The sequence below is a fragment of the Suillus bovinus genome (assembly GCF_016758785.1).
Source record: "Suillus bovinus strain UH-Sbo-P2 chromosome Unknown EDB93scaffold_59, whole genome shotgun sequence".
NCBI classification, from domain to species: domain Eukaryota; kingdom Fungi; phylum Basidiomycota; class Agaricomycetes; order Boletales; family Suillaceae; genus Suillus; species Suillus bovinus.
This window is the reverse complement of record NW_024542115.1, coordinates 120,505-141,594: the sequence shown is the minus strand read 5'-3', so window position 1 is coordinate 141,594 and position 21,090 is coordinate 120,505. Positions and strand designations below refer to the sequence as shown.

Here is a 21,090-nt window from a genome sequence, read left to right as displayed (position 1 = left end):
GTCTCGCCTACTTCTGGCCTCGTTTGACATTCAATATCCCACTAGCCTCATCCTCTCACCCAACTCGCGCCAACTAGTTTACACCACCCTGTGCAACAACAGTATACACTTATGCAACACTCCCCCTGAGATCCTCGGTAGGATTCAACTCGCACAAGAAGTCAGAGTGCGCAGCCAACCCCGAATACTACTATGGTCCATGTGCTAACATTTTCTTACAGACAAGGGCTCCTGGAAACCTACCCCTCACTGATGTACTCTTCCCTTTCTTTTCTTCATTTACACCACTCCATTAATGCCACTTTTGCAGTTCGGCGCGCTCTCTCTCATCGGGAGTCAACCTATTTGTGAGGCACTACCAAATGCGCAACAAAGCCTCCCTTCCCACTCTCCCCTACCTCCCCTTGTCGATTTTGCCTGTCGTCTCGCAGAGTCCGAATCTTGGACCGACAGGCACACCGGAACCTCTCGCATGCAGTCTACCGAGATGCTACCGCTTCCTGACATGCGGCAGCAGTTGCCTACTCTTTCCCCTTCACTGCAGATACCCTCTTCTATAGTACGTTCACGGCTACCTCAATTACCTCCGGACCCCCGCGAGCTCCTTCCCTCTTCTTCCCATACGCATGCAGTCGTCTCCGCTCGTAATGACGAGCCTCACGATCTCCCCCCTGAATCAATGCTACAAGATCTCTCAAAATATATTACCAAGGATGGAGACTATCCTATTGCTCGTGGCGGGTTTGGGGAGATTTGGAAATGCACTTTGAACATCGATCGTAACTCGGTTAAAGTTCGTTTGCCGTCTTTTGTCGGTCCATGTATTTAAAATCAATAATTTTGCAGGTCGCAGTGAAAGCATTGCAGGTGTACATCGATGATCAACGTGGGGAAGCGAAGGCGAAAAAGATCAAGGCGAGTGTCTTACCGAAGAACTGAGTCTATTACTTATACCACAGTGCTCTTCATAGCGGATAAAGCGCGAACTTAGGATATGTGCCAACCTCAAGCACGCAAATATCTTACCAATTTATGGTTATACGCATGGCTTCGGTCCATTTATAGCATTAGTCAGTCCTTGGGCAGAGAATGGTAACCTGTCGGACTATTTGAAGCGTGAGGGTGAGGTTCTGACTCTCGTTCGACGATTCCAACTGGCGAGTCCTCTCTTCATGATTTGGGTAGGCAAGAGAACTGATGGAAAACTCAGCTAAGAGATATCATGGCTGGTCTGCAATATCGTATGTAAATCCTTACTATCAGTGCCAGACAGAGCTGTAACTACTCCTCATAGTTCACGCCAACAGTGTCATCCATGGTGACTTCAATGGGGTAAGTCCGTTCTTCTCGATAGTTTCAATTTAATTGAGACGCGAGCTCCAGCCTAACGTGCTCATCCGTGGTGATGGCACCGCATGTGTTGCCGACTTCGGTCTTTCCTTGATGTATTCCGATGTTATAAGCCCCTCTAAGGCTTCCTGGACATCCACGCTCAAAGGAAACACGCGATGGATGGCTCCTGAACTGCTTGTATTGGAACGGGAAGACGGAACTCCCACTCGTCCAAGCGAGCAGAGCGACATCTATTCGTTCGGCGGTATCATGTTGCAGGTACGTCTGGAGTACTTTCAACTTGTCAATAACACCATTTGCTTTGCCTTTAGGTCCTCACCAACAAAACTCCATATTATTACCTTCCGAATGATGCAGCCATCGTCCTATGTATAGCTAGATCAGAAACGCCTTTCCGATCACGTTATCCCGAGCTTCCTGAAAAATACTGGACGTTTATCGAGCAATGTTGGTCTACTAATCCTCGGGACCGCCCATCGACGGAGGGAGCTGATGTGACAATCAGGAATGAATTTTACTCGCTGTCCAGAGCTCGTTGATTCTTGCACTTGTCTTGTATCCAAACACATGCTTACAATACAGCCAGATAGATGAACACAGTTACAGTAAACGTAGGCTCACTCCAATATTTCTGTCGTAATATCGGAACACAACAATGCACTAGCTAGGTAGTTCCTAGTACCAGACACTACTAGTACTGCTGGCCTCCCCACAGCAAACCTCAAGCGAAAGATTTTCCTCTACAAGTCTGTTCACCGCTTCACTGATTATCGTGATGATTGATTAGTTCCTAGTACAATACACCCAGATCGCGCGAGTTTCTTCCCAGAAAGTAATATATCTTACCGTCCGAGATGCGGACCACAATAAGCTCGAGAAATACCAAGTATGTTGGAAAACCAGATAGCCGTGCTCTCTTAGTCCACCTGGAAACTGATGCACAACAGTCAATGGTACAACCTGCGGTATGGGAAGTACATTGTGACAATACACGAGCTCTCCAATAATGCATGGGTATATATATCCCTCCCAAATATTCAACTATTTCTTTCCCTTCCTTTTAGCGGACCCCTTCTGCGACGTAGTTGTCGTACTCGATGAGACTGCGTGCTCTGGGACTGCAGGTGCAGAAGCAGGCTTGGGTGCAGGCTTAGCAGCTCTCTGAGGAGGCGAAGGCTTATGCAAAAAGTTGATGAAAAAAGTCGCAATACCTCCACTCATCATGTACATGAGCCATTTCGGCACACGAACAAGAGCGCCGTAGACTATGGACAGAATTTGTGCCAAGTAGTCTAAAATATATTCACTGCAAATGAGCGGTAAGCGCCAGTGGGATACTCGAATCAGACAAATCCTACCGTTCACCACCGGGACCATAGATGGATTTCCATGGCTCCTTGATGTTCCACCCCTCCTCCTTGAGAAATTGGTGTAGGATTTCGTCGGTCAGCCTTATCTGACCGGCTTTGTAAAAACGCAAAGTCTGCCCTCGGTCTTTCAATACAACAAGGTAAGGGGCGCTGATAAATGGTCAAAGGCACGAACATATACAAAAATGTTCAATACTCACGACCAGACAGCCCATTTAGTGGTGATGCTCGTAACATTTAGATAGTCAATTCGTCCAAAGCGCACATGAGGGAGCCCTCCTTTATCCAGGGTATAATTATACGTGGCATCGAAAACATGGTCTACGAACTTCGAGACGCCTTCTGGCTGTCCCGCGGTGACAGTTCTGGTGAGGATACGTTAATTGATGGACTATCAAATACGATATACACACATTATGAGAAACCAAACTCGTTCTTTCTCCTCCTCGGGAGTCAGTGTCTCGTTTACGATCATTTCTGCATAGTTCTCATCTGTGATGAGAGGTATCCGCTCATCCCAAGTCGCAGATGGAGTTCCAGTAATGTTGAGACCAGTGAGCGAGGATATAGCGCCTAAAGGCCCTAAAGTCACGATGCTGTCCAGAAATGACATCTTCCCTGGCCCATGTTGCGTTGCAGGGGTGGATGGGGAATGTGGGGCGTTTGTTGATGAGGGAGTTTGACTTGGGACGGGTTGTCCTGGGGTCCATCCAGCCGAAAAGTATTGAGCATTGACTAGGCCTGTGAGTGATAGAAAACTAGCAACGTATGCCAAAGACCTCATCTCTCAAAATAAGTAAGTTCGGGTAGTAATGGAACAAAAAGAAGTACTACTAATACTCCAGTAGTTACATAAGGTCGAGAGTGTTTATAGTATATTATTATTCTCATGCCCACCTCACCATGACAAGGTCATTTCACATGAACTGTCACTATCCATTCCTTGCTATCATGCTTATTTATCGCAGGCAAAAACCGCAGTGGCCTGGAACGCACGCACACGTGTAACATTGTGCCAAGCGTGGATGGGTCTCCGACTGCGTCCGCCCCGGTTCTTAAAAACAGTCACCTCTGTCAGCTACTAGTAGCTGGTGCGTATTCGTGTACAAAACTGACTACAAAAGCGTATATGGCTTGCACGCCATGCGGCGCAATATGCCCGCAGGCTCTTCCGAGCCCGTTCGGCGCCCTTGTCCCATCCTATCCACGCCTGATGCTGAATTACTCAAACGAGATGAGTCACTGGAAGCTTACTTACGATTTCGAAGAAGAAGTTGAAGTCATGACTCGTCTTGCGGATTAGTCTTCCTAGACGAATGAGGATAGTCCAGCTGGGTTATCGAGTCTCAAAGTACACTCGTGTCTTGCTGCCGCTAGGAAATTGGACATCTCATCTCATAGAGAATTTCATTCAGATTCATATCCAAGTGTCAAGTGACCTAGTGACAATAGGTATAGACCTGACCACTTGTTGGTCTTCAGTGATGAGGAACTGGTGAGGTCTAAGACCCTTTTCGGTATATATACTGACGAAGAGGTTATTCGGTACCTGGATTCTGTGGTGATCTCGCCCAGTTTCTAAGGCAAGCCCTAATACACTTGCGCCATGACGGGGAAACGTCAGTTGCACATCACTGGAGGCGAAGGAAAAATTATCTTGTTCGCGAATTCTGCGACGACCTAATTCACTATGTAGGCGAATTGAGTCTCCCGTAATCAGATAGAAGGAAGGCAGTCGTGTCTTTATGGGGCAAGTACTTTTGCCTTCTGATCATCATGACGAATCTGATACAAATGATGAATTTCTCTTACACGACGGTGTAAGTGCGGACTTTGCGTAAGAGTTAAAATTTGAGGAATTGCACCCGAAAGTTTGAACCCGCAAGGCTGTCGTGCACTTTCTTGTCGTAGTTCCAGACGCTGGTTATGCCGTCCTGTAAATGCGGAAGGTTCATATGTATTATGTACGGATTTGTGAGACTTACGGGAGTAACAACATGATGAGTGCGCAGGCACCATATATGAATATATGACTGCGCGCCCAGGCCTCTGACAGTACTCAGTACTCCGAGTCGGCTTCAAAAACACCTCGAATCCTCGAGTTCCAAATTTAAGCAACGTTACCAAAACGTTACTCACATACTACCATACAGCAACGAGCGACCAGCAAGTCTTGCGACATAAATGTCAATCCGGAGGTGTTTGCGAGGCACGCTATTTTGTGCCATGTCATTTCTGGCTCTCGTGAGCCAACTAGTGAAGGCTGCTCCAACTGAAGGTATAGCACAGACCAACCACTCTTTGACAATTCTCATGTAGAAGACATACAGTTCCCTCAGCAGCCTCTTTCTATGTTCCTTACCTCCCAGGCCTGCACCAAGATACAACACACCCATTACACATATACGCTGGACACATTCTTTCAGATCCCGATGCAAATTCAGCAGCCAGCACGGACGTTCTCGCCCATCTATTCTTCGTGATGGTAAAGGCTCGTAAGTCAGCCGATAAGGAACGGCTGATGTTCTGGTTTAATGTGCGTGTCATATGCCGCAGTGGTATGCAGCAAACTGAATGCAATAGGGTGGACCGGGATGTTCCTCATTTGACGGGCTGATGATGGAAGTTGGACCTTGGAGAGTTGATGGAGAGGGCGGCTTTAAAACTGTAGATGGGGGCTGGGAGGAGTACACTACTATGGTATATGGTGAGTCTATTGGTTTCTTGTATCGACTAAGTGCAACCAAGTGATTTTTTCTCCTTTCTCAGTGGATCAACCTGCTGGAACGGGTCTTTCGTATACTAGCACGAATCACTATGTGCACAGTCTACAACAGGTACGTGTTGAGACATATGAGCCTAATGCTAGCCAACTTAGTGGTTATGCCATCTCAGTCGACTGATCAACTCATGGAATTTCTGCGCTCATTCTATAAAGTATTTCCTGAATACGAAACTGTAGATGTGCGTGACTTTGTTCATCCCGGAGCTCACCTGACGGCGGCTTGCAGACATATCTGGGCGGCGAGAGCTATGCTGGACAATATATTCCGTACTTCGGTATAGCAGCCCTGAATTACTTCCTGTTGAGTGACGCTGACCCTTTTGAACAGCGGATGCTATTCTCTCATCAGAACTTAAAATGCCCTTGCGCGGAGTTGCAATCGGCAATGGCTGGATAGATGCTCGCAATCAATACCCTGCATACCTAGACTACGCCGTGACGCATGGACTTGTCGACGAGAACTCGCAGGTGAGTAATCTAATCATCTCAAGAGCTCTGCTCGCACCGAGACTGACATGATCCACAGCACTACAAAGACAGTAAAGAGGCGACGAACAGATGCATGGCAAAGTTCAGGGACGCCACTATAGAACCCATTCATCTCGTTCAATGCGAGGAGTTACTGACGTTTATCCTCAAAAGCAAGTCGCGAATGTGAGTAACGCTCCTAAAAACTTGTCGAATCTTGGTTTTACTATTACAACAGTGTCGATGGACAACCAAAATGCGTGAACATCTATGATGTCCGGTTGGAAGATGATGACCCTTTCTGCGGTATGCAGTGGCCTCCGGACTTGAAAAATATTACAACTTACCTTTCTGTCTGTCCTCTCTCGACGAGTCATCCTTACTGTCTGATGAATTTTTAATTATTTTCAGCGCAGAGATGTCATTAGGGCGTTCCATGCCGAGGCGAAATCTGAGAACTGGGTCGAATGTATTGGACGGGTCAGCATTGAGATGCATGACTACCTGTCTGCATCATCTGTCACGCTCCTTCCTTCAGTCCTAGAAAAAATTCCCGTTTTATTGTTCGCTGGTGATCAAGATTTTATCTGCAATTACATGGGTATCGAGAACATGATCAAGTCTATGACGTGGAATGGAGAAAAGGGGCTAGGGGTGGGTGCTTCCTCATTTCCAGGGCTTTGGAACCGACCACCACTTCAGACAGTACAAACCAAATCATGGACGGTCGACGGTATGCCAGCAGGGACCTGGGTTTCGTCACGAAACCTCACGTATGCCAAGGTATGTTGTGTACTACGCCCAAGGCACTTTACTCATGACGCCACAGCTCTTTAACGCATCCCACATGGCGCCATACGACGTTCCTGACATTGCGCATGACATGATCTTGCGATTCATGGGGATGAATTTCTCTGCCATCGTTGACGGGTCCGCACGTATACCAAGCGCAGTTGGGGACGACATCAAACCGATATTTATGGATAGCGATAATGTGCCGTTGTCATCGCCATTGCCCGGCAAGACGCCCGAGCAAACTAAGGCGCAGTGGGATGGTGATAATATATTTTTCTTGCGTACGGAAACGAGTGCTAACTCAGTACTATTTTCAGCCTATTATAATGCAGGCTCAGTGGTCCTTATCTTCCTTCTTCTGGCTATTGCCATTGGCCTTTGCATATGGTGTCGTTTGCGTCGTCGACCAGTGCGCTTATCGAAGATTCCTCAATCGGAAGAAAACATCCCGTTGAACGGATATGATGATGAACAGGCGCACCGACAACGCAAAGGAAAGCAACGGGCTCTTGAGGACGAGGATGGGACGGCTATCTTTGATGTTGGAGAGGACGAAGAGGGGTATATCAGTGATGATGTGCGGAAAGAGAGAATGGACTAGGTAATCTATTCTAGCATTCGCTCAGAGCACATTTGTCGTTTGACATGTCAGACCTCGGGTCAGGACAATTATCTTGCGAACACAGCGAACATTGGCTCATGAAGTGTGGCATCTTGCTGGTACTTATTTTTTTGCCATTTACGTAAGGTATCACGGCGCTTTTGGACTACGCTCGGCCACTCACTTCCGGTTCGAAGCATTTGGCGTTGAAGTACGATTAGACATTGAATACATTGTGACTGATCATGTTACAATACTCTCTGAACCAACACTGTTTCTGTTGTTTATAACCGCATTGTGAATTTGTTGGAAACACGTCGCGTGGCATCATGATTGAGCTGAACATACATATTCTTGCTCTCTGCCAGCTCGAAGTTGCGTCATGAGTGTAGTTCTTCGTTATATATTTCGAAAGATCGTCGTCGTGCAGTAGGAAGCTCGTAGTCTCCTAGGTGCTTGCCACAGTAAAAGGTGGTCGTCAATAATGGCAGCGAGCATTCATATTATCGCCGAGGCGGATGATGTGAACAGAGTACTTGAAAAGTGGCATTCCTTGGAGTGAACTCGTTCATGTCTTGCGTTGAAAATGCATGAATAACTTGTGCCCAAGCAAGTAGATTTGATGGTGAGGGTAAAAAATAGACGCCTATGCACAGGCACCATGCCGAAGGCCGCGTGAGCAAGTACAGGAAGGGGTTGCGAGACACGAACATTCAATCATCTGGTTTTCTCGCTCTTCTCCCAAATTGCCAGCCTCTAGGTAACATCAAATCAATGTGAACTTTCAGCGTTAACAAACTAACGATGATCTCAGCTTCAGCAAGCAAAGTGTGGAAGCACTCTAGCATCAGTTAGGAACCACTATCTACGTCGGGACACAGGATACGAGAAAGCCTCACCGACGGTCCTTCGACCCCCGTACTGCTTTTCTGGGCTCTCTGGTAGGCCAGCGATGGCTTCGAGATCATCAGAGCTTGTTGGGCCAGCAAATGAGTTGACTCTGACACCCGTGTGGACCTTGGAGGGTCACGAAGATGCTATCGCATCCATATCCTATTTTCCAGATGGGAAACGAATGGTCAGCGGGTCAGACGATAAAACCATTCGTCAATGGGACCTAGAAGCGGGAAGAGAAATTGAGGAGACGCATGTTTGTGCGCAGGAAGTACGTGCTGTGGCGGTGTCAAAGGATGGTCGATGGGTGGTCTCCGCAGGTGGGGATTTCCGATGCGGGGAGCTCAAAGTTTGTGGGGTTGGAACGGGGACTGTGAGAACATTTGAAGGTTATTCATGGAGCATCAACTCCATCGATATCTCTGAGGACAGCACGTTACTGGCAGCGGCAGAAGGTTACACAGTGCGGATATGGAACTTGGAAACAGGCAAACTGGTGGCCGATCCATTCATAGTGAGTGCCGGCTGGGTGGGCGCAGTTCGATTCTCGCAAAACTCAAAGAAGCTCGCGGTCATATCATGGTGGGGAAAATACCTTGAAGTATGGGATGTTCAATCACGGAAATTGGATGTTCACGCGGGGACTCGAACACCAGGTCCCTATGGGTCGAATTATTATACTGCATATGTGCCAGTGTTTTGGACTGCAAGAGACACAACCATCGTAGCCGCATTCAACTTCGAAGTCAGGGCCCCAATCAAGACGATCTATGAATTTGATGCCTCTACCCTGGAGACTATTGGAATCCCTTTCGAAGGACACACTAAAACCATCACCGGTCTAGCGTTGTCACTTGATCGTGCTCTCCTCGCCAGTGCTTCTGATGACAATACCATCAAGCTCTGGGCGTTCGAGTCCCGCCAGCTACTCGCCTCATTCAATATTCTTTCTACCGCCAGCCACCTTATCCTCTCACCCGACTCGCGCCAACTAGTTTACACAACCCTGGACAATAACAACATCTACTTATGCAACACTCCGATTGAGATCCCCGCTAGGATTCAACCTATACCACAAGTGAGAGTGCGCAGTCAACCCTGAACATTATATACTGACATCTTCTTGCAGACTAGTGCTCCTAGAAGCCTACCCCTTCATGATGTACTCGTGCCTTTCTTTTGTTCATTTATACCCTTTACTAATACCATTTTTTAAAGTCTGGCGCTCTCTCTCTCGCCGCAAATCAATCCACTAGTGAGTGCCCGCTGAACGTACAACAGAGCCTTTCTTCCCACTCTCTACAACCCGGTTTCGCCCATCGTCAGTCCGAATTCTGGACTGACAGATACACCGGATCCTCTCGTATACAGCCTACTGAGGTGCGACTGCTTACTGACATGTGGCAGTGACCTGCTAACGTGCAGCTGTCGCCTGATAAGACGTTGGGGCAACATTATGAACTAGGATTCCAGCCACTGCGCCAGGACATACTACATTCCAATGGACGTCCCACAGCAAATCTCCCAAGTAGACCTTCCATGGCTTTTCCCCCTGTGTCGCATATACTCTCTTCTACAGTAGGTTCATGGCTACCCCAGTTATGCCATGACCCCCGTGAACTCCTTCCCTCCTCGTCAGTTCTCTCCCTCCATAGTGACGAGCCTGATGATGTTCCCACTGAAGTCGTGCTCCAAGACCTCTCAAAATATATTACCAAAGATGGAGAATATGCTGTTGCTCGTGGCGGGTTCGGAGAGATCTGGAAATGCACTTTGAACATAAATCGTAGCTCGGTCAAAGTTTGTTTACCGTCTTTTGATTGTCCATCTCTATCCAAAATTAATAATTTTGCAGGTTGCAGTGAAAGCATTGCATGTATATGCTGACGATCAACTTGGGCCAGCAAAGGCGAAAAAGATCAAGGCGAGTGTTTTACTGAAGAACTGAGTCTATTGCTTACACACAGACACCACTTCGTAGAGGATAAAGCGTGAACTCAGAATATGCGCCAACCTCAAGCACGCGAATATCCTACCAATTTATGGTTACACGCATGGCTTTGGTCCATTTATAGCGTTAGTCAGTCCTTGGGCAGAAAATGGTAACTTGTCGGACTATTTGAAGCGCGAGGGTGCGGTTCTGACTCTCGTTCGACGATTCCAGCTAGCAAGTCCTCTCTTCATGATTTGGGTAGGCAATAGAACTGATGGAAAACTTAGCTAAGAGATATCATAGCTGGTCTGCAATATCGTATGTAAATCCTTACTGTCAGTGCCAGACAGAGCTGTAACTACTCCTCATAGTTCACGCCAACAGTGTCATCCATGGAGACTTCAATGGGGTAAGTCTGTTCTTCTCGACAGTTTCCATTTCGTTGAGACGCGAGCTCCAGCCTAATGTGCTCATCCATGGTGATGGCACTGCATGTTTAGCTGACTTCGGTCTTTCCTTGATGTATTCCGAGGTCATAAGCGCTTCTCAGGCATCCTGGACGTCCACGCCCAAAGGAAACATGCGATGGATGGCTCCTGAGCTACTTGTACAAGAAAAGGAGGATGGACCTCCAATTCGTCCGAGCGAGCAGAGCGACATTTTTTCGTTTGGTGGTATCATGTTGCAGGTACGTCTGGAGTACTCTCGACTTGTCCATAATATCATTAGCTCTGCCTTCAGGTCCTTACCAACAAAATTCCTTATTATTACCTCCCAAATGTCGGTGCAGTCGTCCTATGCATAGCTAAGTCAGAAACGCCCTCCCGATCTCGTTATCCTGAACTTCCTGAACAATACTGGACATTTATCGAGCAATGTTGGTCTACTGATCCTCAGGCCCGCCCATCGACGGAGGGAGTTGATGTTACGATCAGGAATGAATTTTACTCGCTGTCCAGAGCCACACCAGCAAGCGTGTCGAAAGGTGAAAATCTGTCGCAATCATGATGCTCACGAGTCACAACGCCGCATGTGCCACCACTGCCTACCAGCGGTTGCGATCGTCATGATGGGCGTGGATAAAAAGACTTGAAAAAGGGACACGAACATGAAATACAGCATGTTGTAGAAGAACACAAACTTCATGAGTCGAGGAGTCCCCCAACGACAAAGGGACCCCTAGGTAGAGGGTGAGAGCGAAGATGTTGGTTGGGCGGTGTTTGGGTCGGAGTTAGCAGAGCAAAGCAGCAGGAGGCAGCAACAAATAGCGAAGCCTCTGGTATAGACCACTCCAGTACTCACTCAAATCAATCTATAGCATGTAGGAAGGACAAGCATTTGGTGTTGAAGTACAATCAGACATCGAATAGATTGTGATTAATCATGTTGTAATACCCTTTGAATTCAAGTGTATTCTGAAGCTAGAAGTAACGAGTCAGGTAACATGATGACTGTTGTGATATAGGCTTAGCGTGGGCGAGAAAGGAGAACTTCATGGATCTGGAGGACTTCCAGCATCTGTCGAACTTGATTTGAGATAATTGGAATCAGCATGAAAAAGGCTAGTAATCGACGTTGTATCAATCAAAAGAATCACGTCATTACTTGTGTTCGATGAGAAATGTTTGTGGAGGACAAAATTCAAGGTATCCTGGGAAACAAGGAAGAGCACTAGAATAGCCATCTCATTTATCCCGCCATCGGTACTCTGCAGTACTTGTGGCGCGCACTAGATTGCGGGAACCTTGTGCCATGTTCTTCTTGCTGCAGCCTGCAACCACGATGATAGTGGACGACTTGAAATTCAAGCTCGATAGCAGTTATAGGACTGGCATGGAACAAAATTGTACACTCGACATCACTACAACGGGATCATTGGCAAGTAGCACTAGAAATATTGATTTAGCAACTACTAGGGACCATCAAGGCTGAAAACTCACACATCTCGGCGATTCGACCAGTGTTCTCCATGAGCCATGCGACTCAAATCAATATCTAGCCCAATGGGTATCATTAATACAAGCCCAAGAGAATAAAATGGTTCTGCTCGGGAAGCGGGCGGTACCCAGCAAAGCAGCCGACGACAGGCTCCTGCTATCCATCCACCATCTTCTAGCACGACAAGGGTTGGATTAAGATGAGAGGTGCCTTCGAGTATCTTAGCAGGGTTTTGCGGTGCATATTCAAAGCGTGGTGGGAAGCAAATAGTGCGATTGTTCCGAGTGTCGGTCAACATGATAGTTGCCAGTTTGCAAGGTGTGGTGGGACGTCTGTCTAAAGAGAATGCAAAGGAGTAAATCTCAGTGTGCTCCTGAAATTGCGGTTCTATCGTTGGACTCCACAGCTGGACAGTGGAATCCCAAGAACTAGACACAAGGCGAGTGCCATCGGGGGAGAACGAGACTGACGAAATTGGATAAATGTGCTCTCGGAAGGGCTCACCCGATGGCAGCCCTGTTCCTGCATCCCACAGCCGGCAGGGTAATCTGAAGAACCAGACACAATGGGAGCGCCATCGGGCGAGAACAAGACTGACCACACTAGATGGGTGTGCCCACTGATCACAGTCAGAATATTAGCCGTCCAGTTCACAAGACGTCCATGCATCAGACGAAGAGTATTCGGAAACCTTGCAGTAAAATTTGCAGCTATCGTAGACCTGATGGGGGGAAATGGCCGTGCTGATACAGATGCGGCGGGCTGTGAAAAATCATGCCACCAAAAACCTGGACGAATCTTTGGACACCCATTGCAGTGGACAAAACGTTTTCATATCCGGATTGGCCCTGTGTTTGTGCATAAGCAATTCTTCAGGCTGAACTTTTAAAGTTGTAATATAGAAAGCGGGAGTGACAACGTCTTACAGCTTCAGAAGAACGAGTACACACTTCCGAATCCCGACTCACTAGTCTAGCATTCCGACGCACGGTTAACGACTAGCAACCTCGACCTTACCTTCTGAAACTTTGGATATATATGCCTGTAGAACCAGCTTTGAAACATCCAGTGACTCGGAGTCACCAGTCCAAGTATGACGAGGTTCCCCCAGAACTGCACCGAGCTATGCTGCGGCTCAACTTCCCGTCCTCGTACGTGGTTGTCGGTGCGTACCGACTCTTCACCGATAGGTCACTCTATGGCCCTGCGTGGGATAAATGCCGCAACGGCGCCCGACGAGGGCTAATATGTGGTTTTGCCTGGGTGAGTCGAAAATTCAATTACCCTACGCACACATGCTCATCACCTTCCTGCCAGATTTGCGCGTCATACAGCATCCAGCGCCGCATCATCAAAACAGTCATCACGAACCCCTCCTCCATCTTCTCCGTGCGCTACATAACACGATTCGAAGAAACCGCAGGCGACCTATCTCATGAGACGTTTCTAGGGTTCAACTTGCCCTTTAGCATATCCACATGTGCACCTGCTCATCCGCTTTTCACGTTTGGACACTAATCGTGTACTTATCCTACCAGACGTCACGATACTCTTGGTAGGATCGCAAGTTACCAGCATCATCAGCTTTTTTGTTGCTCGCAATATCCGCGTTGTCCGCCGACGTGTCTGGGACCAAACAGTAGCCTCGCGCGGCAAGGGGCCCGATTTCTGGCAGCCATATGTTGAAGAATGGGATTCCCCACCTGTTGTCAACGAACGTCGGGGTCGTCTTGACAGGATGTTCAAGATGTGGTTCTGGAAGATGATCATACAGAAAGGTGACCATGTGTTCTAAGGTGTTCACAGAGCTATCCTCTGAGGCGTTACATTTTTAGTCATCTTACTTCCGCTTTCACTGTATCCATTTGTCGGCACATTTATCGCTGCGGCTTTCAAAGGCTTGAGCACCGCTCAGGATTTGCACAAGCCAGTAAGCCCTCATTGTCATCTTCTCCTGGTCAATACTAACAGCTGCGGTAAGTACTTCTCCGCAAAGAAGATGACGGCCCATCAAGAAGCTGTATTTATTGAGGAGCGTAAATGGGATTACCGAAGTATGCACGACATCTCATTAATTGCGTGTTTACTCACGTCGCGATCAGTGTTCGGTTTCGTCGCTGCGCTACTTGAGGGTCTCCCAATCGTCGGTCTTGTTTTCAAAGTATCAAATCGCATCGGAGCTGCTATGTGGGCTCATGGTATGTTTTTCACCACTTTTCACCCTCATACATTCTAGTATTTTCTTCAGATTTGGAAAAGCGTCAGCATTACGTTGCAGCGCAACGTCTTACGTCCGTTAGGTCGTAGCACAGGGTTTGAAGTTGTCCAGATGTAGATTTTGCTAGCTGTTGTCATGCCATTTTGTAACATATACTAGACTTGCGCCGATCTGTTGGCATCCGAAGCGCCAGAGTCGAAGAAGACCGAGAGACCCGATAGGACAGGCACGAGATGACGAGTAGGAAATGACAAGGAGCAGGTACGAGCGCAAGTCATTGGTCGAGGGAGGTCGAGAACGGAAGGAACAGGGAGTACCTGTTGACGTCGGGACCGAAATGGTCCAAAGTAAATTTCACCTTCAAAATAATCGAGAGCGCTTACCGTATTAATACCAGCGCCCAAACGTTACGAGCGTCTCAGTTCTTTCCAGAAACTGAGACGTGAGTCTATACCTTTATCGTTATTGTTACACCTAACTGACTCAGCGTAGTTATTCTTACCTGTTAGATCGTTTTCTATCCCGCTCTTCCTCTAATCTCTAGACGATCTTCTTGAGATCCAATGTATTTTATTGTATTCAAAACGACGGTATTTTGATGACTATAAAATTGGTAGTCCCGAACGAGAGCGTCGGGACGTGACATCACGCCCCGTTACTCACTTTGTTGAGCTTGAAATCTGGAGAGAGCCGCATGACCATCATTTGTTGAAACTGTCGACATGTCTGGCGAACAAGCGATCTGCTGCCGATATGCATCGTAGTATTGCCAATGCAGCAGGTGCGCCAAATGATGCTACTGTCTCCCCTTCAAGCTACGGGCTGCACTCAACCATATTTCGATGTATTAATACAAAATTACTACAGGGCTTGCGCTTGCCAAGTTTGATTTCATTGTGAACGTTACTAGTAAGCCATGACTATGTTGATGTAAAATCTCATGTCTGCAACTCTCCGATAATGACAGCATCTGCATAGCTCCCCGCTTCCAACTTATCTGGGCCACCTTCCCTTTTTGTTGGTAGTTGCACAAGGCCGTTCGCTCCGCTCAGGCTTGCAACTCGACTCGACCTCTGGCCACCTGTACTCGTTGCTCGCAAACCTTCCTCCCCAGCTTTCACAATCACACGATGGAATTCAACACGAGTGTCCAGTCGCATAGCATCCCCCAGCTACCATATCGTTTAATTCTCAAGAGAAAACTTCTTGAAGGCGTCGAGTTATACGTACCTTCACACGTACACGGGGAAGGTGGCATCTTTCACCAGGCCATCCGCCAAGCTTCCGCAACGCTGGTATGACAAAGACATAGAACGTGACCAGGGCAGATGCAGGATTACCAGGGAGAGCAAACATAAATTTCCTTTCGTGTTCTCCCTGCGCTGTCGGGATACTTGCAAACGTAGTTGGCTTTCCAGGTTTCATCGACACCCGTCCAAAGTGGATCGTACCCCCGAACTGACGTTCGATTACAGGCTTGAGGAGGTCGCTTGCCCCCATGGATGTCCCGCCTGTCGTGAGTAAAAGGTCGGCACTTTCGAGACCTTTCTTTATTGCTTTTACATGTGAGTTGATGCTAGAGCCGAATCAGATGACAGTGTTGAAAAAAAAAATAAAGCCTCATACTCGTCGGCAACAATTCCAAGATCAACAACACTATATCCCATTCCTTCGAGGGCTGCCTGTAGTGAGGGCCGGTTTGTATCCCAAATGCCTCCCCAGCCATCAGAAGGAAGTGGTTTAGGAGATTGGAGGTCTAGAAGCTCGTTTCCTGTACTCAGAATAGCGACGACAGGCTTGCGATGCACCTTGACCTGATACCAGTTCATCTCTGCACTGACACATGCCTATTCCTCGACATACCTCTTTTCGCCCGACAAACGTTAGGGTCCCAACTTCGCCTCCGAGACTTGTTAGGACCTCGCCTCTCTGAAGCACAAGGTCACCCCTGAGCACATCAGAGCCTGGTTCTCGGATATTGTCACCTGGTGGGACCTGGACAAGTGTTTTCACCTCTTTTTCTTCTTCATCCTGTCCATTAGCATCTTTAGCGGTGGATGATAGCTCAGTGTCTTCAACCATGATCACTGTATCAGTTCCTGCTGGGAGGGGCCCTCCTGTGTTAATACGAAAAATTGATCCCTCAGGAAGAACATCGGCCAATGCGTGAGTTCTTGACGTTAAAACCTTGTACATTCCAGGAGGATCAGACGCTAACGGGTACATCAGTATAGCCCGTCATATGCGACAGATATGAAAACCAACAGCGAAGCGCATATCCATCTACGCTGGTGGTCTTGGATGAAGGAACATTTTGCGGAGCATAGACGTCTTCGCCGAGAATGTTACCAGCCAGTGCAGGTGTCACCTGTTGATATTGAGCATGTACTCGATGTGTCCTAGCCTTCACTGACGGGAAGAGATACCACGCCCAGTGGTTGTATTTCATTCACGATTATATTCAGAGCGTCCTCGAGGGATATCTGCGGATATGGTGAAACGCGATGGCGAGCATGAACTGTTGATTTGATGATCGCATAAATATGCGGACGAAGTATTGAATAAAGACATACCAGGTAAAGAAGGATCATGGGATAAAATTGACCGAGGCTGAGGCACGTGGTGATCATGATGATGATGATGATGGTGCGGAACTCCACCATGTCCCGAGCCCATAGCAGCATGCACCTGCTTGCCAGTTCCCCCTCTGATGAGATCGATGGCATGTTCAATGAACCCATTTGCAAAAAGAGCCTCCAGGTTTTCTTTGACTGCCTTCACACTACCAGGCAGTGTGACGACAAGAGTATTTTTTATTGTACCTGCGACAGGTCGAGATAGTGCTGCTAGCGGAGTGCGCTTCAACGACTCGGCTAGCAGTAAATGAACGATTCCTGCTGCCTCACGCTCCAATAAAGGGGCGATAGCCTGAAATGGAGGAAGTCAGTGCCTGCGAAAGCGATATGAATGGTATCTCTACTTCAGGTGTCCGATCGCGCACGCCGAATCCTGTGCCCCCCGTGGAGATGATCCAGTCAACAGTATTTTCGTCGTCATAACACCAGTTTTTCACTGTCTCCCTTATTTGACGTTCATCATCTGGAAGAATCGTCGAGCGTACGCAGCCATGCCCCCGTTGCCGAACGATGTCTTGGATCGTTGGACCTGATCTGTCTGCAGCTGCGTCCAGTGACGCTGTGTCGCTGACTGACAGGTTTTGACAGTTAGTTTTACCTCTCGGGGATATGAAGTTAACAGCACCCTGACCTGTGATAACGCCAACCTTGATTGCGCTCATGGATGTTCGAGGGTGATGAGCGCGGCGCTAACTCACGGTATCCAATTTTATCTTATCAGAGGGTTTCCGAGTGTTCTGATTAAGGATTTGCCCCTTGAAGCTCCTCCATGCGCTCTAACAAGATTTGCAGGAACGAGATCGTGACAGTATAAGGCTAGTACTGGCTAGTACGTACTGACCAGGGCCTTGAACTATGCAAAAGTACCTCATTGGGGCTTCGAGCGCTCCGCGATTATGTTCTATCGTGATGTTCGATGCCACAGATTTCAAAAATTACATAAAGTCAGTAGTTACATCCGCAACCATGATGAGATTCAATGCAAGCCAAAACATCCGTACCATGTACAACAGATAGTATTGGTACAAGTAGGCTATCAAGGTGCAAAGTAGATGAAGCACGGATATTATTGAAAGAATAATGTAAATCACTAACTTGAACCAGATCTTACGCCAGACTTCTCCACATCCCAGCCGCTGGAAGTTTACTTCGGGCTTCAAGTATCTTGAGAGCCCGTTGTCTTCCCCGTGCTTCATCAGGAAGGTCCATTTGAGAAGGTTCCTCATCACTCTCGTCATCCTCGTCACCCTCATCTTCTTGCGAGACAAAATCAAGCGTTCCAGGGTCCATAGAACGGTCACGATCACGAGCGGCATACGAAGCTTTCCGCAAAGCGGAAGCAGAATACCTACCAACCACATTAGGGAAAGGGGGCACCATCGCACTAGCACGATCAGGAAGGGATGTCTTTGGTTGATATGATGCCAATGATAGAGGTTCTCGTTTGCGTGATAGTGGCCCAATTCTGATGGGTAACGACCCCGGGACTCCTGGAGGATGATAACGTGCACCTAAGTAATCTTGAACATGGCAACTCGATTGAAGGGAAGGAAAAAACTGACCTGAAGTTATATCGTCACTGTCGTCTGTGTCACTCACAGTAACGCCGACTTCACCCTCCTCTGGTATAAATGCTCCAGCCGACCCGTTCTTTCCACCTTGTCTGCTGACAAACAACTGCCACGCTCTGCTATTGGGCTTCCAAGCGCCTCTGTGACTCGGGGTATCAGCGGCAACCAACTTCAAAATTTCTTGTTCCTGGGGACTAGTAGGCCCGAGAGCCTCGACTTCAATGGTGTGTCGGTTACATTCGGTGGGTAACTGCTCAGAGGTTGGGGCTTGTAGTCTAAACGTCCAGTCACGTTTAGTTGTCTGGGCTTGCAGAGAAGCATAGGCGGGTAAGGAGGTCGGTCTCAATGATAATAGAGATGTTGGCAGGCCAACATGACTCGTGCTGTTGCGGATGCGTGTACGCCGTCGGGGAATGTGAGGAATCTCTTTGAATGGAAGGACAGGTGCGTCTGAGGAATCTCGATCACTGCTTTCACCATCCAGATCAAATATCATCATGTCTGAAATAGAAGCATTGTAAGAAAATCGCAAACAAATCGTCATAGTTCCGTACCTTGCACATCACGTCCTTGACCACTTCCATTTTTCTCCGGATTCGGCCCGTCGGCTATCAGCGCGTCTGGTTTAATGTCAAATGTTACCTTGCGCTTCCCCCTCGACTCATTGCCATTCCTGCCGTGATCTGGCTTCTGCATTCGGGCCTCCTTCGCTCCCCTCGACTTGTTCTCTTCGTCATCGGGTGCGCTGGCAGAATTGGAAGCGTTACTCGGTTGCGCACCTTCGGTCGGCTTCCACGTCTCTGCAGTATTCGTTCCGGTTGCTTGGAGTCGCTGACGTCCGCGCATAATTTCCATCTCAGCTTCCATATCTATAAAATATCGGAAGCTCGCAGCCGTGTCCCGAGCCTCATCCATGCTGCGTTTAAACGGCTGAATAAGACTTTCACCTGTCGTTGGCAGCGGTAGTAGTTCTCTAGATGAAGTAGAGGTCGACGGTGACCGACTGTCAGCTGATCCGACAGATGACGGATGGGATGAATAAGGCGGTGGCGACCGAGAAGTATCGCTTGCCTGCCCAGAATTATTTCGTTCCTGAAGAGCACGAGGATGGTGAAATGCTGAAGTTGCAAGAGAAGCAGAGAGCGAAGATACTCTTGGTATCGATGACGCGGGGGAAACCATTCTACCGGGGCTAACAACAGGCACGAAGTCCCGTATGGAAACCACCGGTGAACCAATAGCCGGGCCCCCTGCATTGTTGTTATTGGGCTTTCTTGTAGGGTCCCTCCGCTTAGCGACATCGGAAGCGCTCCAATCCTTCTCCGTCTGACCTAAGCTCTCGATGAATCTTCTCCATAGACCTTCCACAGCTCTTTTCAAATCTTCTTCGGCCTTCTCAATTTCAGCGACTTTATCCCGTATGAGAGCGGTGAATTGCTCCTCAGCGGACGATCTTAGACCTTGCGACTGGGATGTGGCTATGGACGACAGGTGAGCAAAAACGGGATGTGAAGGTACAAAGGGCGCGGGTGGAAACAAGGGACGTAAATTTGACAATATGGGTTCGGAAAGTACTCGGGAGCGCGACACGTCAGTAGTGGCGATGTAGGAGGGCTGCGCAGACGGCGTGGAGGTACTTGGCGGCACAGCAACATTGAAAATCGGGGAATATGTCGTTGACGACAAGAGTTTGAAGACGGCATCAGAATCCTAAAGAAAGTTTCCTGTCAGCAAACCCTGGATGGATGCATAGAGATGACATCACGTCATAGACGTCATGGTATATCCCCGGAAACTGTACAAGGATTGAGGGAATTGTGCTAGAGACCTAGCCTTCCTCACTAGCAACAGGAGCAAAATTACTCACCAGGCACTCGGCGTGTACCTCAATCCAGCCGCAACTACTCATCAGTATGTCTTGCTCGACCCAATCATAAGTCGGAAGTAATGGTCCCTCTTGACCCTCCACATCCAGTGGGACTAACTGTTGTACACGATATGCGAGGGTCTGACATAATAAACAAGTCAACGTCGTATACCGGATGCATCGATTTGTATCGCCCAGAGAGGGACCCATCTTGCGAGTTCTCATCGTCACTTGAGGATGAGCCTATGATATAAATCAGAATTCACGGTGAAAAAAATTGTATCAAATGAAAGATGCGACTAACCACGGTGAGACCATCTTGACCAACATATATCAGCGTATAGTCCGAATCTGTTACACTGTCCTTGAGAAATTCTGGAGGCGTGCTCTGCAGTGGCGGTTGCCTAGATTGTATTCGAATATTGAGACATTTACAGGCCCTGGTTGTACCATCCTGGTGGACATTCGCCATGGTTGACGATGACCTAGCAAGATGAAAAGCAAGGAGATTACAACACTAGTGTTGGCGGGGGAGTCAGAGATGCGGATATGAATCCAGTGCCATCATAGTTATCCCAATCAAGAAAGTTTTTCCACGGTCCGATGAGTGCGGTAAAATTCGCGTGTTTCTGCCTAATTTTATCCAATATAGCCGCAAAAG

General features: G+C 48.0%; 8 protein-coding genes across 8 annotated transcripts; 4 read left to right on the top strand and 4 right to left on the bottom strand.

Annotated features, from left to right (window-relative positions):
• The first annotated feature begins 6 nt into the window (after positions 1–6).
• EDB93DRAFT_1210559 (kinase-like domain-containing protein) lies at positions 7–2,263 on the top strand. The gene is made up of 7 exons (XM_041451035.1): positions 7–793; positions 847–915; positions 972–1,157; positions 1,211–1,241; positions 1,295–1,332; positions 1,384–1,611; positions 1,665–2,263. Exons 1-7 carry the CDS (start codon positions 296–298, stop codon positions 1,890–1,892), a joined length of 1,278 nt encoding a protein of 425 aa, XP_041304589.1. The 5' UTR covers positions 7–295; the 3' UTR covers positions 1,893–2,263.
• A 24-nt stretch (positions 2,264–2,287) lies between these two features.
• Positions 2,288–3,551, bottom strand: EDB93DRAFT_1165963 (uncharacterized protein). The gene is made up of 4 exons (XM_041450192.1): positions 3,137–3,551; positions 2,924–3,088; positions 2,712–2,873; positions 2,288–2,659 (listed from the first exon to the last, which is right to left on the bottom strand). Exons 1-4 carry the CDS (start codon positions 3,505–3,507, stop codon positions 2,395–2,397), a joined length of 963 nt encoding a protein of 320 aa, XP_041304588.1. The 5' UTR covers positions 3,508–3,551; the 3' UTR covers positions 2,288–2,394.
• Positions 3,552–4,762: 1,211 nt separating this feature from the next.
• Positions 4,763–7,606, top strand: EDB93DRAFT_1165959 (alpha beta-hydrolase). The gene is made up of 13 exons (XM_041450191.1): positions 4,763–5,001; positions 5,054–5,259; positions 5,307–5,430; positions 5,493–5,560; positions 5,619–5,687; positions 5,735–5,783; positions 5,837–5,976; positions 6,035–6,162; positions 6,215–6,329; positions 6,388–6,630; positions 6,679–6,759; positions 6,806–7,031; positions 7,089–7,606. The coding sequence occupies exons 1-13, from the start codon at positions 4,908–4,910 to the stop codon at positions 7,370–7,372; spliced, it is 1,827 nt and encodes a 608-aa protein (XP_041304587.1). The 5' UTR covers positions 4,763–4,907; the 3' UTR covers positions 7,373–7,606.
• Positions 7,607–10,247: 2,641 nt separating this feature from the next.
• Positions 10,248–11,207, top strand: EDB93DRAFT_1090874 (kinase-like protein; the record flags this gene model as incomplete). Its single annotated transcript, XM_041446306.1, has 5 exons — positions 10,248–10,437; positions 10,494–10,517; positions 10,571–10,608; positions 10,660–10,887; positions 10,941–11,207. Coding segments are annotated over 5 exons (747 nt in total), but the record flags the coding sequence as incomplete, so codon positions are not given.
• Positions 11,208–11,971: 764 nt separating this feature from the next.
• Positions 11,972–12,990, bottom strand: EDB93DRAFT_728383 (uncharacterized protein). The gene is made up of 3 exons (XM_041457241.1): positions 12,608–12,990; positions 12,142–12,473; positions 11,972–12,087 (listed from the first exon to the last, which is right to left on the bottom strand). The coding sequence occupies exons 1-3, from the start codon at positions 12,804–12,806 to the stop codon at positions 12,061–12,063; spliced, it is 558 nt and encodes a 185-aa protein (XP_041304585.1). The 5' UTR covers positions 12,807–12,990; the 3' UTR covers positions 11,972–12,060.
• EDB93DRAFT_1165941 (uncharacterized protein) lies at positions 12,727–14,675 on the top strand. Its single transcript, XM_041450190.1, has 7 exons — positions 12,727–13,400; positions 13,455–13,617; positions 13,676–13,915; positions 13,973–14,067; positions 14,119–14,191; positions 14,240–14,335; positions 14,386–14,675. Exons 1-7 carry the CDS (start codon positions 13,176–13,178, stop codon positions 14,442–14,444), a joined length of 951 nt encoding a protein of 316 aa, XP_041304584.1. The 5' UTR covers positions 12,727–13,175; the 3' UTR covers positions 14,445–14,675.
• A 618-nt stretch (positions 14,676–15,293) lies between these two features.
• Positions 15,294–17,653, bottom strand: EDB93DRAFT_1242154 (uncharacterized protein; the record flags this gene model as incomplete). Its single annotated transcript, XM_041451978.1, has 9 exons — positions 15,294–15,527; positions 15,586–15,931; positions 15,982–16,169; positions 16,219–16,568; positions 16,621–16,723; positions 16,770–16,873; positions 16,929–17,283; positions 17,336–17,562; positions 17,590–17,653. 9 exons carry the CDS (start codon positions 17,651–17,653, stop codon positions 15,294–15,296), a joined length of 1,971 nt encoding a protein of 656 aa, XP_041304583.1.
• Positions 17,654–17,890: 237 nt separating this feature from the next.
• EDB93DRAFT_727699 (uncharacterized protein) lies at positions 17,891–21,064 on the bottom strand. The gene is made up of 4 exons (XM_041457240.1): positions 20,734–21,064; positions 20,430–20,672; positions 19,117–20,272; positions 17,891–19,063 (listed from the first exon to the last, which is right to left on the bottom strand). Exons 1-4 carry the CDS (start codon positions 20,899–20,901, stop codon positions 18,099–18,101), a joined length of 2,532 nt encoding a protein of 843 aa, XP_041304582.1. The 5' UTR covers positions 20,902–21,064; the 3' UTR covers positions 17,891–18,098.
• Positions 21,065–21,090: the final 26 nt, after the last annotated feature.